This window comes from Condylura cristata, unplaced genomic scaffold (genome assembly GCF_000260355.1).
Source record: "Condylura cristata isolate star-nosed mole 26May11 unplaced genomic scaffold, ConCri1.0 scaffold00011, whole genome shotgun sequence".
Taxonomy (NCBI): domain Eukaryota; kingdom Metazoa; phylum Chordata; class Mammalia; order Eulipotyphla; family Talpidae; genus Condylura; species Condylura cristata.
In genome coordinates, this window is record NW_004567112.1 from 11,846,039 (window position 1) to 11,858,015 (window position 11,977).

An 11,977-nucleotide genomic window follows, 5' to 3' on the forward strand; every position below is an offset into this window, starting at 1 on the left:
AAATGAGCCTTGGGAAGCCTCTCCGTTGGAAGCAGTACTTGCATCACTGTTAAGACCTCTGGCTCCTGAACAGTACATAGTTCCACACCTACAGCTGCATGTGCACCACTGTCACGTTAGCTTGTTTGGAAATAAAACCCCACAAGTAAGCCGGCTCCTCAGGTTAAAGTAGTCTCACTTCACCCCAACTCACCAACAAGCAGCAGCACATTTTTTTTTTCCTTTTACAATTTTTATTTCACACTATAAAAAACAAAACAAAACAAAACAAAACAAAACACCAGTAACATACTGCTTTTCTTCACATTCATATGGATTTTAGGAAATTATTGCCTTTTCCCCTGGAGAGAGAACCTACAGACAAAAACGCAGTAGTACCACATCATGAAATCTGAAAATTCCAGAAGTCAACAGCTTGGAGACAACCCCCAGGGGCAGGGAAAAAAACAAATGTCACAGGAGACAGACAAGCACATGGAAGGACAGCAAGCTGGGGAATGACCTTGGATGCCACTGACCTAGGCAGCAGGCACCCTCTTGCTCCTGGCACCCACTGCCACCACCGCACAGGGGTGGCTTTGGCCTATGGTTTGACTGACTCTTTTCAACTGGCATTGAGTTGCCTCGAGGAATGGTGCAAGGAGAAAGGTTCAAGTATGAGGAAGAATCATGCCAAAGTTCAAGGTCAGGGAAGAGCCCACAGTGAAAAGAAAACCCAGAGGAACCAGTGTCTTGCGACTTCTACCAACCACCTCCACTGGACCCAAGGGAGCTCTCGAGGTTCAAATCAGCATCTACACTGTGTCCCTACAGACCCTGTGGGGTTACTTTCCTGATGAAATGGTGCTCAAGCCTAGGCCCTGAATCACTAGAGGCAGATGCTGAGATTGCCAGTTACAAAAATACAGTAGAAATTGTGCTTCCTTCAAAATGAATTGGCTTCAAAACGGCCTTTTCTCCTGGTCTAGCAACTGCTTTCTCCCCCGCTGCTGCAGGTATTTATTGCCTTACGCTTGAAATGAAAAGGCAAACTTTGAGGTGCAAGGACTGGGCAGTCCCGAGGGCAGGAGGACTGCAGGTACAGTGGGCAGCACACACTGTGCTCTCATGATGGCTTGGCCTCCCTTCGGCCCCGAAGACCCATCCCCGAGTTCAGTCTGAAGTTCGTCTGTAAGTCTGGAGACCCTCACTATCCATCCAGCGCAGAGTGAGGTCTTCGGTATTGCACAGGTATGAAATGTCCGCGAGTTTAAAAAACAAAATCACAGTTGTTCGTAGGGCTGGGCTGGCTCCCCACCCGTTTTAGCAGGACGTGGCTGTGGCCATGGGGCTCCTGCCGAGCTCGGAGACTGCCGAGTGGGTGGGCATTGGCGCCAGCGCTGAGGTAGGGAAGGTACAATAGGAACCCTCCAAGTCAGGGTTCAGTGTCTGCAAATGGGCTATAAAGGAAGAGCCAGCTGCCTCCCCTTGGCAGGAGGGAGCCTGGGGGGTGGGTGTGGAAGGCAGGATCTCGGATTCATACTGCAGGAGCTGGCCCATGAAGCCAAAATTGGGCGAGACCAAACTCCTCCTCTGCTTGATGTAGTCGAAGGCCTCCTTCAGGCGGAACTGCTTGGTCTTCATGAGGTAAGCCATGCAGATGGTGGGCGAGCGGGAGATGCCGGCCTCACAGTGGACCAGGACCTTGCCTCCCTTTTCCCTGACACAGTCTGGAACGAAGAAGACAGGCGGAATGAGTGGGACTGAACCCCAAGACACAAGAATAAAACACAGAGCCACCTTATCAAACTGCCAGGCCTGCTCAACAGCTCGACTCTGATCTGTGGCAGTGAGGGGAGTACTTTTGGTTCTTGGGACTTTTATGATTGTCACAGCTGCTTCCCGCTTCTCCAGATATGCTCGGATTCTGCCACTGGAGCCACGAGACCTGGAATAATCTCTTCCTGGGGACACCGTCTTCATGTGGTTTCCGTCAAAGGGTTTCAAGAGGGCCATGGAAAATCCTTGAGGCTGCCTGCAAGTTTTTATTGGGTATGCTCATATTTCTGGAAGGGTCCCAGGCACCAACAGTGACTTGGAGAAGCAGTTCTTGCTTCTTCAAATTTTATTCTAATGGCGATGACCTAACCCCATTCTGGCAGAGGCCTTCCAGCCTCCCAGTCATCCAGTCTGGCTGTGCCAGGGCGGGATGCTTGGCTCAGCTTCCAGGGTGCCCACCACCAAACATACACTAAATAGCGCACAGCCACTAATTATAGCTCTGGCTAAGTGACGCTTACCAGACAGAGGATATAAATGGCTTGCGCAAACTCCATCTTGCACAACAATGGAGACACTGCTCTAAAGCTGCCCCCATGGGTTAGCATTCTTCAGCTCAATGTGTGACACAAAGGGGGGAAGCCTTCCTCTTCTAATCCACTGCCCCCCCCCAAAAGAGCCACAACTGTTAAAAATAGGAGGGAGAAAAAAAGTCAGATCTACCTACTCATCCAAAGAAAGAACCAAACCCCACAGAATATTAGACCTTCCAACTCCCTGCTGCCAGTGAGGAAGTGACGATGTCACAGGGAGGTAGCTGCCCCTGGCCTTACAGGAGGCCACAGGGTGAAAATGTTTAGGGTGGTTCAGGGCAAGAACCAAAGTTCCCTTACCCGCCACCCTCCTCAAGGTCAACAAGTTTGTAATGGATCTGCAAGACCAGAAAGAGCAAGTTTTTGAGGTGTCGGGGAGGAACCCCGAGTTTCCCCATCAGGAAACCCCAGAGGACACCCCAGAGAAACACATTAAAGCCCCGCCCCGCCCCCCCAATACACAAACTCAAAAGGGAAAAAAGTCCCTGTAAATGATGTCAAAGGGGAGACCCCAGGTCCCAGGGTCATGACTCCAACTCTGCTCTGCTCCTCTGTGGCTTGCCTTGTAGTACAGCTTCTAATTGGCTCAGGGCCACATCCAAGACAGCTCGGAGCCCGGAGCATGCCCTCTGGCCGCAGTCTACCCCACAGGCCCTGGCGCCCCAGTGCAGGCTCGACCCCTGTCCCTCCGGCTCCCGCTGGGCTAGGCGTCTGGGGGAACATCCTGTGTTTTCAAGGTGCTGTGGGCTTGTGTACAGACACAAGAGGGAAAGGGAGGTTTCTGAGATGTGGCTGGGGGTGGTTTCATGACCTCACTGAGCAGCTACCCAGGTAATTAAATAATAGGCTAAGAAGGGCAAGGCATTCCCAGAGACAGGGAAAACAAGTCAAGGATTTCCCACCCCAAACCCATCACTCTGGCTGCCTCTCAGGCACTACGAAAAATCACCTCAACCCAGAGGCTCCGGGGACCAGGTAGCCAGGGCTGGCCTTCCGCCTCTGCTATTTCTCCTGGGCGTTCCATGGAGCAGACGTCATGTGTGGTGACCCACCACATGGCTGAAGGGCGGCCCTTTAATCACTGCTGTGCCTTCCCACAGTGCTCAGAACAAGATGCAGGAAAGCCAACAATGCATAAGTTAAAGAACAAGGACTCTGGAGAGGGAGGCAGACAAAAGGCTAGAGACTGGCACCTGCAAATCTGAGACAGAAAAAAAGCCAGCCCGCCTCCTGAGGCCGAGGGTGAGGGCGAGAAAGAAGGCTCCAGGCCACACAAGTACCTGGAAACCCGAGGCCAGGAGCCCGAGTCCTTTCCAGGCAGAGGCACCAGGGCCTGGCTGTCAGGCCTACACAGTGGAGTAGACGATAAGGGCCTCACGGAATGCAGAAAGGATGCAAAGGATGCCAACTTCTCTGTGTAAAGCACAGAGCTGGAGGCAAGTGCTATCTTTAATCCAAAATTAGCTGGAAATGCAAAACAAATTGCCCCCAAAGCGGTTTGCCAAAAACCGTGGGGCTCACTGCATAAGTAGTGCTCTCTCCATCCTTCTGTTTGCTTCAAAAATAGCCCAGCCTCCGTAGCAGCAGCTAAGGCGGTTTTCCCTCCACCCCACTGCCCCTGTGTGGAGTATCACGCAGGGACTCGTTCCACTTCCCACCAGCTAGAAACAGTAACAAGAGCAGCTGCTGAGGACTGCCATAAAAATATATTAATTCATTTATCTTGCAAATTAAAGCTCCTATGAATAGCAGCTCCAACCCTCCCCTCTTGTCTCTTCAGTGGCTGCATCCCTTTTTGGCTCCTCTGGTAGCTGCACATACAAAACACCTTCTTCCTTGGTGAAGGCGGCCCCCCATCAATCCAACCCAAGAAGGCGTACCCCTAAGGCTCCATGCACATCACAGCCCCTCGGATGGCGGAACATACCTATGAAGTCTATGGCCTCTTGGAAGTGGGAGCTGATGTCTGCCGTGTGGCTGTCTTCCACGGGGATCCACTTGTAGTGCAGCCAGGGCTCGCAGGCCTCGGAGGCCCGCCGCGACACGTTCAGCAGGGCCGTGATGTGCAGGTTGGCGAGGAACTCGCACTTGGACGCATGGTAGGCACTTCCAAGGTAGAGGAACGGCAGGATTTCAACCGGGCTGCCCTGGAAGCAGGGGCGAAAGGACAAGCAGGAAAGATTGGATTAACATGCTCACTGGGGGGAGGAAACCAAGCCACCCACCCACCCTGTCTTAAGTGGGAGGCCCCCTTTCCGGTCTCCAGGTAGAGAGTTCAGCGTCGGGGCAGATCGACCCACAGTGAGGGCGAAGCCTCCATCCTGGCAAGCTCTCTGCCCTCCACTACCTCTGCTGACTCAGTGACAGCAAACCCCACACAGCAAGGCTTTTCGTCTTCCTATGCGTGGAGGTGGGAGCTGCCATTAGCTTTCCGGTGCAGATGAGGATTCTGGCAGTGAGGGGTGACGGGGAGATGAAGGACCTCTGAGAGCAGGGGTGCGAGTCCCCTCAACTTGGGCAGCCTGGGTTTCTTTCTGAATAAAACGGGGGAGGCTGTAACGGGTGAGCCCTCCCCTCGACAGCCCTCGCAGGCCGTGCGTTGTCTTTCATCAAACCTCAGAGGCGGCCAGATTTCCGTGACCCAATGACAGAAACACGCTTTTTAGAACTGAAATATTACTATTTCTCCCCCACAAGAATCCTCAGACAGAGCAAAGCTGGAAGGCCTCAGCAAAGGGGCTTCCCCCACCCCAGCTTTTCCAAATGGGCTGAGCACTGGGTGGGAAATGCTTACACACACCAGGCTTCTAGGGAAGGGAGAACCAGAGACAGCCCCAGGCCACGCTAGCATATCGCAGTGCTGCCCAGTGGGGTTCAGCACTTACAGGGGCGTCCTCAAGGAGGAGCCAGTGGGAGCTCCGTGCAGAGGGCAAGGGCGGGCAGGGGACAGTGGCTGTGTCTTTGGGAGGCTTTTCCATCTCATCCATCCACTGCCTGTGCCTATCTCCTGCCTCATGTCTGCTGACGGGGGAAGGGGCACATGGTGAGGGCAGCAGTGGACACTTCTCAAATGACCTGGCACGTGGAACTGGCTTTTCCTTCTCTGAGAAGTAAAACTGTTTAAGCAAATACCAGCCAGCCACCTGAAGAAAGTTAAAGAGGATTTTACAAAAGATAATAGCAACTGCCAGTCTTCATTAGCACCTACTCTGGCTGCCCTGGCTCTCAAGGCCCCTCCGTCCAGCTCTCTCTCTCACACACACACACACACACACACACACCAGGCTCACAAGGCCCCTCCGTCCAGCTCTCTCTCTCTCTCACACACACACACACCAGGCAAAACACTGACACACTGGGACACTGGGCTTGGGAACCCATCCAATTTCTTCTGGAGCTCAGCCCAACAAACACACCCCCGAAACTATGTTTCTTTCCTTTTCTGACTTCTGTTTAGACTCAAGAAGAAGAAACCAAACATCTTCACAAACCCCAAAGGTTACCAACAACCTCGCCTAACTTCCCTCCAGGAAGAAGAGCTTCTCAGAAGTAGTACTGGGGGTTCCCCAGATGAGGCTTGGAGACATGGCAGGGCCTCCCTGCCAGCCAAAAGTCCTCTATGCTTTCACAACAGCCTGCCAATTCTTGTTTCTCTTTCACTTTCTGAGAAACTGGGGGAAAATACAACCCAAACAAACAAACAAACAAAAATAGAAACCCAGCCAGGCCGGATGCCCGTGACTTAAAGTCAAGGGTTCATCATATGCTCAGTATTTTTAATAAAGGAAAACAAGATAATAACCAGGCATCTTGCCAGGCTAACAGGCTTCCTCACCAAGGATCCTGTTCAAGGAAAGGTCAGTCACCTGGCTGTCCTCAGAAGTCTATTCTCAGGGACAGAGCTCCGTTTATGGCAGGGAGCTGGCCTATTCAGCAGCAGAACCTAGAAGTCTTCCTTAAGATTTGTACATGTCCTACTTTACGCGGAAAACTTGAAAAGTTCCTCCCATCAAATACAGTGCCCTGCAATGGCCCTTTCCTGAGAAGGTGTGCAAAACAGAACGAAGTCCTGGAAAGGACTGGAACAAGTTAAGAAGAAGGGGGAGGTTTCTGGGTTTAGTGCTGCCATGAACCCAGCCGCAAGGTTCCTGCAGGGCGACCTACTTACTAGCCCGGAAATGTTTTGTTTGCCCTGCAAAATGAGAAGGTCAGTTCTGATTCTGCCACATATGGGTTCCTGCCATCTTTTTCCTTATCCTCCTCCTGTGTCACTGGTAAATCCCCAACTGAGCTTCCCATTCATTTTTCCTTTAATGAGTTGTCCCAAAGTGCATTGATTTGAAGTGGAAAAGCCCACAACTTCATGGAAACATGAAGTTCCCTCTTACCTCCCAGATCTCCCCTGGTTCCAGAACTGATGGAATTAGAAGCATGAGAAACCTTTCAGAAGACCCTGCTTCGCCATCCAAACAGAAGTTTCTCTTTCACCCTCCCTCCTCTGCCTTTACCCCCACCCCATTTCAGTCAAAAATGCCAAGGAGACCTGCCTTGACAGGTACTGGGCTGGTCTGCCGAAACTGCGGAGCATGAACAATTAGGAAGAGGATCAACGCAGGAAGCCTGAAAGTCAGCTTGGAAAGGTCTTCAGGAAAACCCAGAGCATAATTTCATTTTCTGCACACCTCCCGGGCCAGCTAATCATCACGTATCTCTCACTTCCCCTTTCCCCCCAGAAGCCGTTGAGCATCCGTTGGCTCATTTGCTCTTGTCAGCCTGCTTGCTGGAAGGAGGCCCATTTTCTCTTGGATGGAAACTCAAGTTGGCAAGTCAGGCTCTCTAAAGCTCCAGGTCTCTGCCAACACCCCAATCCACAAAAGCAGCAGCTGAGGTAGCTGAGCAGGAGAAGAAAAGCCAGGGCAGCAAGGAAGGCGCAGAGCCCGGAGCTGGCCACGTCGGCAGACCCACCTGGTCATAGGCCGGCCTGTAGCTGGTGCTCAGCGCTGGCTTCCCGCACTGGCTGATGAGGGCTCTCTCGGTTTCCATTTTCTCTTGTGAAATGGGCTTTACATCCACACAGCATTCAGGATATTCAGAATAGAAAGTCTCATATCCCCCTACAAGAACAAAAAAAGAATCACACAAATGTAAGCATTGATTTCTTGGGCTGTCAGAAATGCTCAGAATGAATCAATACCCCGACTATGGAACAGTCAAAAATATTGAGCTAATATAGATTCTGGTCACATAAAAAAAAAAATTGAGCCAAAGCAACTAACAGTTTTAGAATAGGAATGAGGTCTGTGCATGTACACATACTAAAAAACAAAAAACAAAAAAACCCAGTGGCCTCCCTGGGTAAGACACAGCACTAAGAGGCTGTCCTCAGTCATTGAAGCATGAGTTGGAGCTCCAGCCTGGGAGCTGACCCACACAGCAGACCTCTCCAGTGCCACCTGCTGCCCCCCTCAGCAGCGTATTTCAGTAGATCCACCTGTTCTGTTGCCCACTCTGTCTCTGGTGAATCCTCTCACCCCTTGTACCTTTGGTCTACACCCCAGTTCTTGAATAAAAACAACAATATATTTTTAGTTCTTAAAATATATTCGTTATACCATCCTTCATGTTTGTATAATGTATGGTTTCCCAATAAAAATAAACCTTAAAAAGACTCAATAGCCCCTAAAGACAATGATTAACTATTTGTGACTATCAGAGGTGGCCTAAACTGTAAAAAGAAATATTTGACATCTGGCAAACATTAACTGAATCCTTGCAGAAAACAAAAGCTGTTTTCTCTTTTGTTTATCTAAAATGCAGGTGTGATTAAGCAGAATTTCACTATTTGTGAGAAGAAAGCAACTCTTAAACTGGTCTGCCCCCTCTGTGGCCCTTCAGTTCCAGGCAGGATTATAGGTGCAGCCTGCCCCCTTCACAAGGGGCTGGGGGCCAACGTGAGGCTTCAACTCGAGCAATAAAAGTGCCTTGCCCTTTCTCACACGCAAGGTGCTAAGGGTACTAAGGGCAACCCGTCTATTGGTCCCATTTAGAGCAATCAATCTAGTTAATTACCTTCCAAACCAAACTGCAGGAAAGGCCTGAATTTAGCTCTAAGCTCCCACAGTAAAAGCTGTAGTTAATATAAACTCTCTCTCCCCTATGACCACCTACCCACCCCCTTCCTACCTCCAGATCACCCTCCCTTCCTGACCTTCGACCTCCCCCACCCCCTCAAATCAATTAAGTCAACTGCTAGCAAGTATAACTGTAGACATCCTTAATATTACATTTAAGCTTCTCCAAATGGATCGCTTGAGGTAAAAAAGGACTCTGACCACATCACAGAAACGAGCATCTGCACAAGTCTTCTCAGGGTTGACGCACTTTGTAGGGAAGAACCAAATGGAACCTTGGCCTCAGAATGCTCAGACTGCCCAGGGGCGATGGGTGAACAGGCCAGTTTTGCTTGGGAAAAACCTGTGCTCCCAGTGAAAGCAATCCAAGTCACCTCCTAGAGTCTCCAGAAAACCCACTTCTATCTTCTTCTATCCCAAAAAATCCACTTGTCTTAATTCACTTGTCTAATATGTGCATTCTGAGACCATGTATTTTCCCCCAAAATCTCTTTCTTGTCTGCCTTTGGTGTGGAACTAACCCTCCAGTGGAGCACATGTCTTTGCAAAGCCCTGCGACAGGCAAAGGGTTAAGGGACTGGCCAACTCCAGCTCCCTCCCCAAAGCTGCCTCCGATTCCTAGAATGAGTCATCTAGCCATTACTGCTTCCGCTCAGCTTGCTGGAAAGGCCTCCACCCCCATTTAGTACACCCAAATCTCCCCTGTGGTCACTTCACCAAATAGCCCATGGGGCCTCCCTTGATGAAGATCCACAAAGACCTTATTCCTAGTGGTGACAAGGGAGGCCAGGGGAGGAGAGGATGGAGACTGCAGGTGGTAGAGAGGTTAGTGGCTTAGCTTCTCCCAATTCCCCAATTAACTCCTGCCCCTTCCCCTAGGAGACAGAGACTACCAGACTGACACTGACCCCCGCAACTTCCTCAGATGAGGTGTACTGACCATAGCAAGGAAATCACTTCCTGAGCCTGGGCCTCGACACTTTGGGCTCCAGGAAACAACAGAGCGATGTGGGGTGGAGATCTGGAATAACGGCCCTGGCACTCCCAGATGAGGCTTGGCTTGGGAAAGAGAAGCTTTCAGGCCACCCATCTCCTGGCTTTAAATAAAGCACTTAAGAGTTGGATGTCAGGAGACAGACAGGAGGACAGACAGGAGGTGCGGGTGTGGGCTGGGCCCTGCCTGCCTGTTGACAAAATAAGGCAGGCGCACAAAGAGTCTCAGTGTCTTTGAGGGACAGATAAACAGGGCCCGGCCTCTTCCAGCTGGGGTCAGGATGAGTCCTCCAGATTAGATGGTCTCTGTCTTTCACCCACTCCCAGCAGAGGCGTGGAGAGACAGAACATTCCTCTCTCGTGCCTCACTTCAGTTGCAAGAGCCCTGGCAATTCTTTTGGCTGCTTCAACCCACTTCAGAGTGACTCTGTTTTCTATCACCAAGGCATTACCAGGGGAGCACTGACACGATATATAAATACACACCCTCAACGCCACTGGATCATCATTTCATTTCAGTGGGGTCTTTGTTTGCGGGAAGGGGCTTGAGGGGAGGTTAAGAAAGTATAAAAGATATTGTCCCCAAGATTGGGGATGCCACTAGATAAATACCAGAATTTGCATCTTAGACAAGAATTACATAAGGAAATAAACATGTTCTTTGACAACAACCTAAGGCTTAGTAGGGTTAATATGGCTATATGACTCAAATTTAAAATGTACTGTACTTTCAACCTAGCAATGATGATTTCACTGGAAGACCATATACACACAAAAGCATGTGACAAAGATTTTCTGCCACCTTGCTTCAAATGGCGAAGCAGAAACAACCCGCTAGCCGTCACCAGGGGGGGGGAATGGTTAAAAAAAGAGTAACAGACACGTAGGTTGATAGGGAGAAATCATCTTGGATCTAGTTGGGTAAGAGAGGCAGGAACAGAAAATACACAAAAGCATCCTATATTTAAAAGACTCACAAAAAATGAACTTATTTGAACATGAACAAATAGTTATCCCCAGGTAAGGGAGCCACGTTCAGGAGTGGACGGAAGATGGATTTTTCATTGTACAGCCTTTGTGTAGGTCTGCAGTTTTTACCTGGGTGTTTTCACTTAAAACCGTTATTTCAGACATTCATTTTCCTGAAATGTGGGATCTACAGAGCCACCTCGAATGGAAATAACTTCTAAGCTGTGAGAATGGACTTCCCTAGAGAGGGTAGGGGAGAGGGAGGACCAGGAGGCATTTCCTGGAACATGTTTTTCATGTTACTGGGAGGCTTTTCCTTTTCTCACTGCTAAGAAGAACAGGACACAAAAACCACATCAGGAAGAGACAGAAGTCAGAAGACATGTGTGCAGCCTCTAAAAAGCTTGGAGAGTGGAGCATCCCTCCATCCCCTGGGGACCGAGGTTGCAGGAATAAAAGCAGATTACCCTCTGCCTCGGTCACCTCCCCAACTGGAAGCTACAGGGCCCAGGGAGCAAGACGAGCTAAGCCGCCAGGTACCTCTGGAAACCCCTGGTCTGGGGTGTGAAACCTGCATGATTTAAAAACAGGGTCCTAACTGTGAGTTCACCGTTCTGAAGTACTGACCCACCCCCAAGGATCGGGGCTAGCAGGGCCTTGGGGCAGATCTGGGGCTGAGCTCTCTTCTCTGCACTAGGTCTTCCATTCATTAACTACTCCAAAGGACTCCAAATACTAGGCGGCACAGTCATAGGAAGTGACCCAGAAACCAAGGTTCTGAGTTTGAAAGTTAATCAGCCGCCTACTACTACCGGAAGTTAAAGTCATCTCTCCAGCAGGTGTGGTGGTGCAGCTTGGGGGGCTGGGGGGTCCTGGTTTCTAACCAAAGGGAATGGAATACCCTCCGACTTGGGGCACCCCTGCTTGGTTCCAGATAGCTGGCCTCAGGCAGTAGGGTTTGCTCCGCTAAGCTCTCAGGACCCAGGCAGCAGAGGGAGGGGAGGGGGCGAAAGGGTGGGAAGGCTGTCAGCTCCAAATTGTGCTACAAAAAGGCTGGCGAAGGCCGGAGGAAAACAATAAAAAGCAATAAAACGAAATGGAAAGGAAGAGGAGGGGCTCACTAGGGTCAAAAAGGCAAGAGGGGTCGGTGAAGACAGAGCCTAATGCGCGCAATTGTCCTGGCGGGAGGAGAGGGGACATCCCGGCGCCACGCTCCCGGGGCTGGCGGAGGGGGGAGAGGGGTCGCGACCTGCCGATCCCGCCAAATCCGTCTAGGAAGATTCAGCGCCCAGGCTCCGGCGGGCGCCGGGGAAAATGGGCCCGCGCCCCGCAGGCGCCGACGGCGCTGGAGCGCTGGGAGCAGCGCCCGGAGCAGGTAACCCACCCCGCCGAAGCGGGCGCACCGACGCGAGCTTTCGAGGAACGCGGCTAGGGACGAGGGAACTCGGCACTGGCAGCCTTCACCCGCGGGCCCGCGCGGCCCCACCGTGCGGGCTGCAGCAAATGGGGCCCCCCGGGTCCCAGGAGGGGGGG

The 11,977-nt window shown here is 51.2% G+C and overlaps 1 protein-coding gene across 1 annotated transcript in view; it reads right to left on the reverse strand.

The window, feature by feature from the left end:
* Window positions 1-228: 228 nt before the first annotated feature.
* The window catches only part of DUSP5 (dual specificity phosphatase 5), a 15,990-nt gene continuing 4,241 nt past the window's right edge, over window positions 229-11,977 (reverse strand). The window contains exons 2-4 of the mRNA XM_012723460.1: window positions 7,317-7,465; window positions 4,279-4,498; window positions 229-1,709 (exon numbers count right to left, since the gene is read on the reverse strand). Of these exons, the coding sequence (XP_012578914.1) occupies window positions 1,303-1,709; window positions 4,279-4,498; window positions 7,317-7,465 (776 nt within the window). The 3' untranslated portion in view covers window positions 229-1,302. The remainder of the gene's footprint in view (window positions 1,710-4,278; window positions 4,499-7,316; window positions 7,466-11,977) is intronic.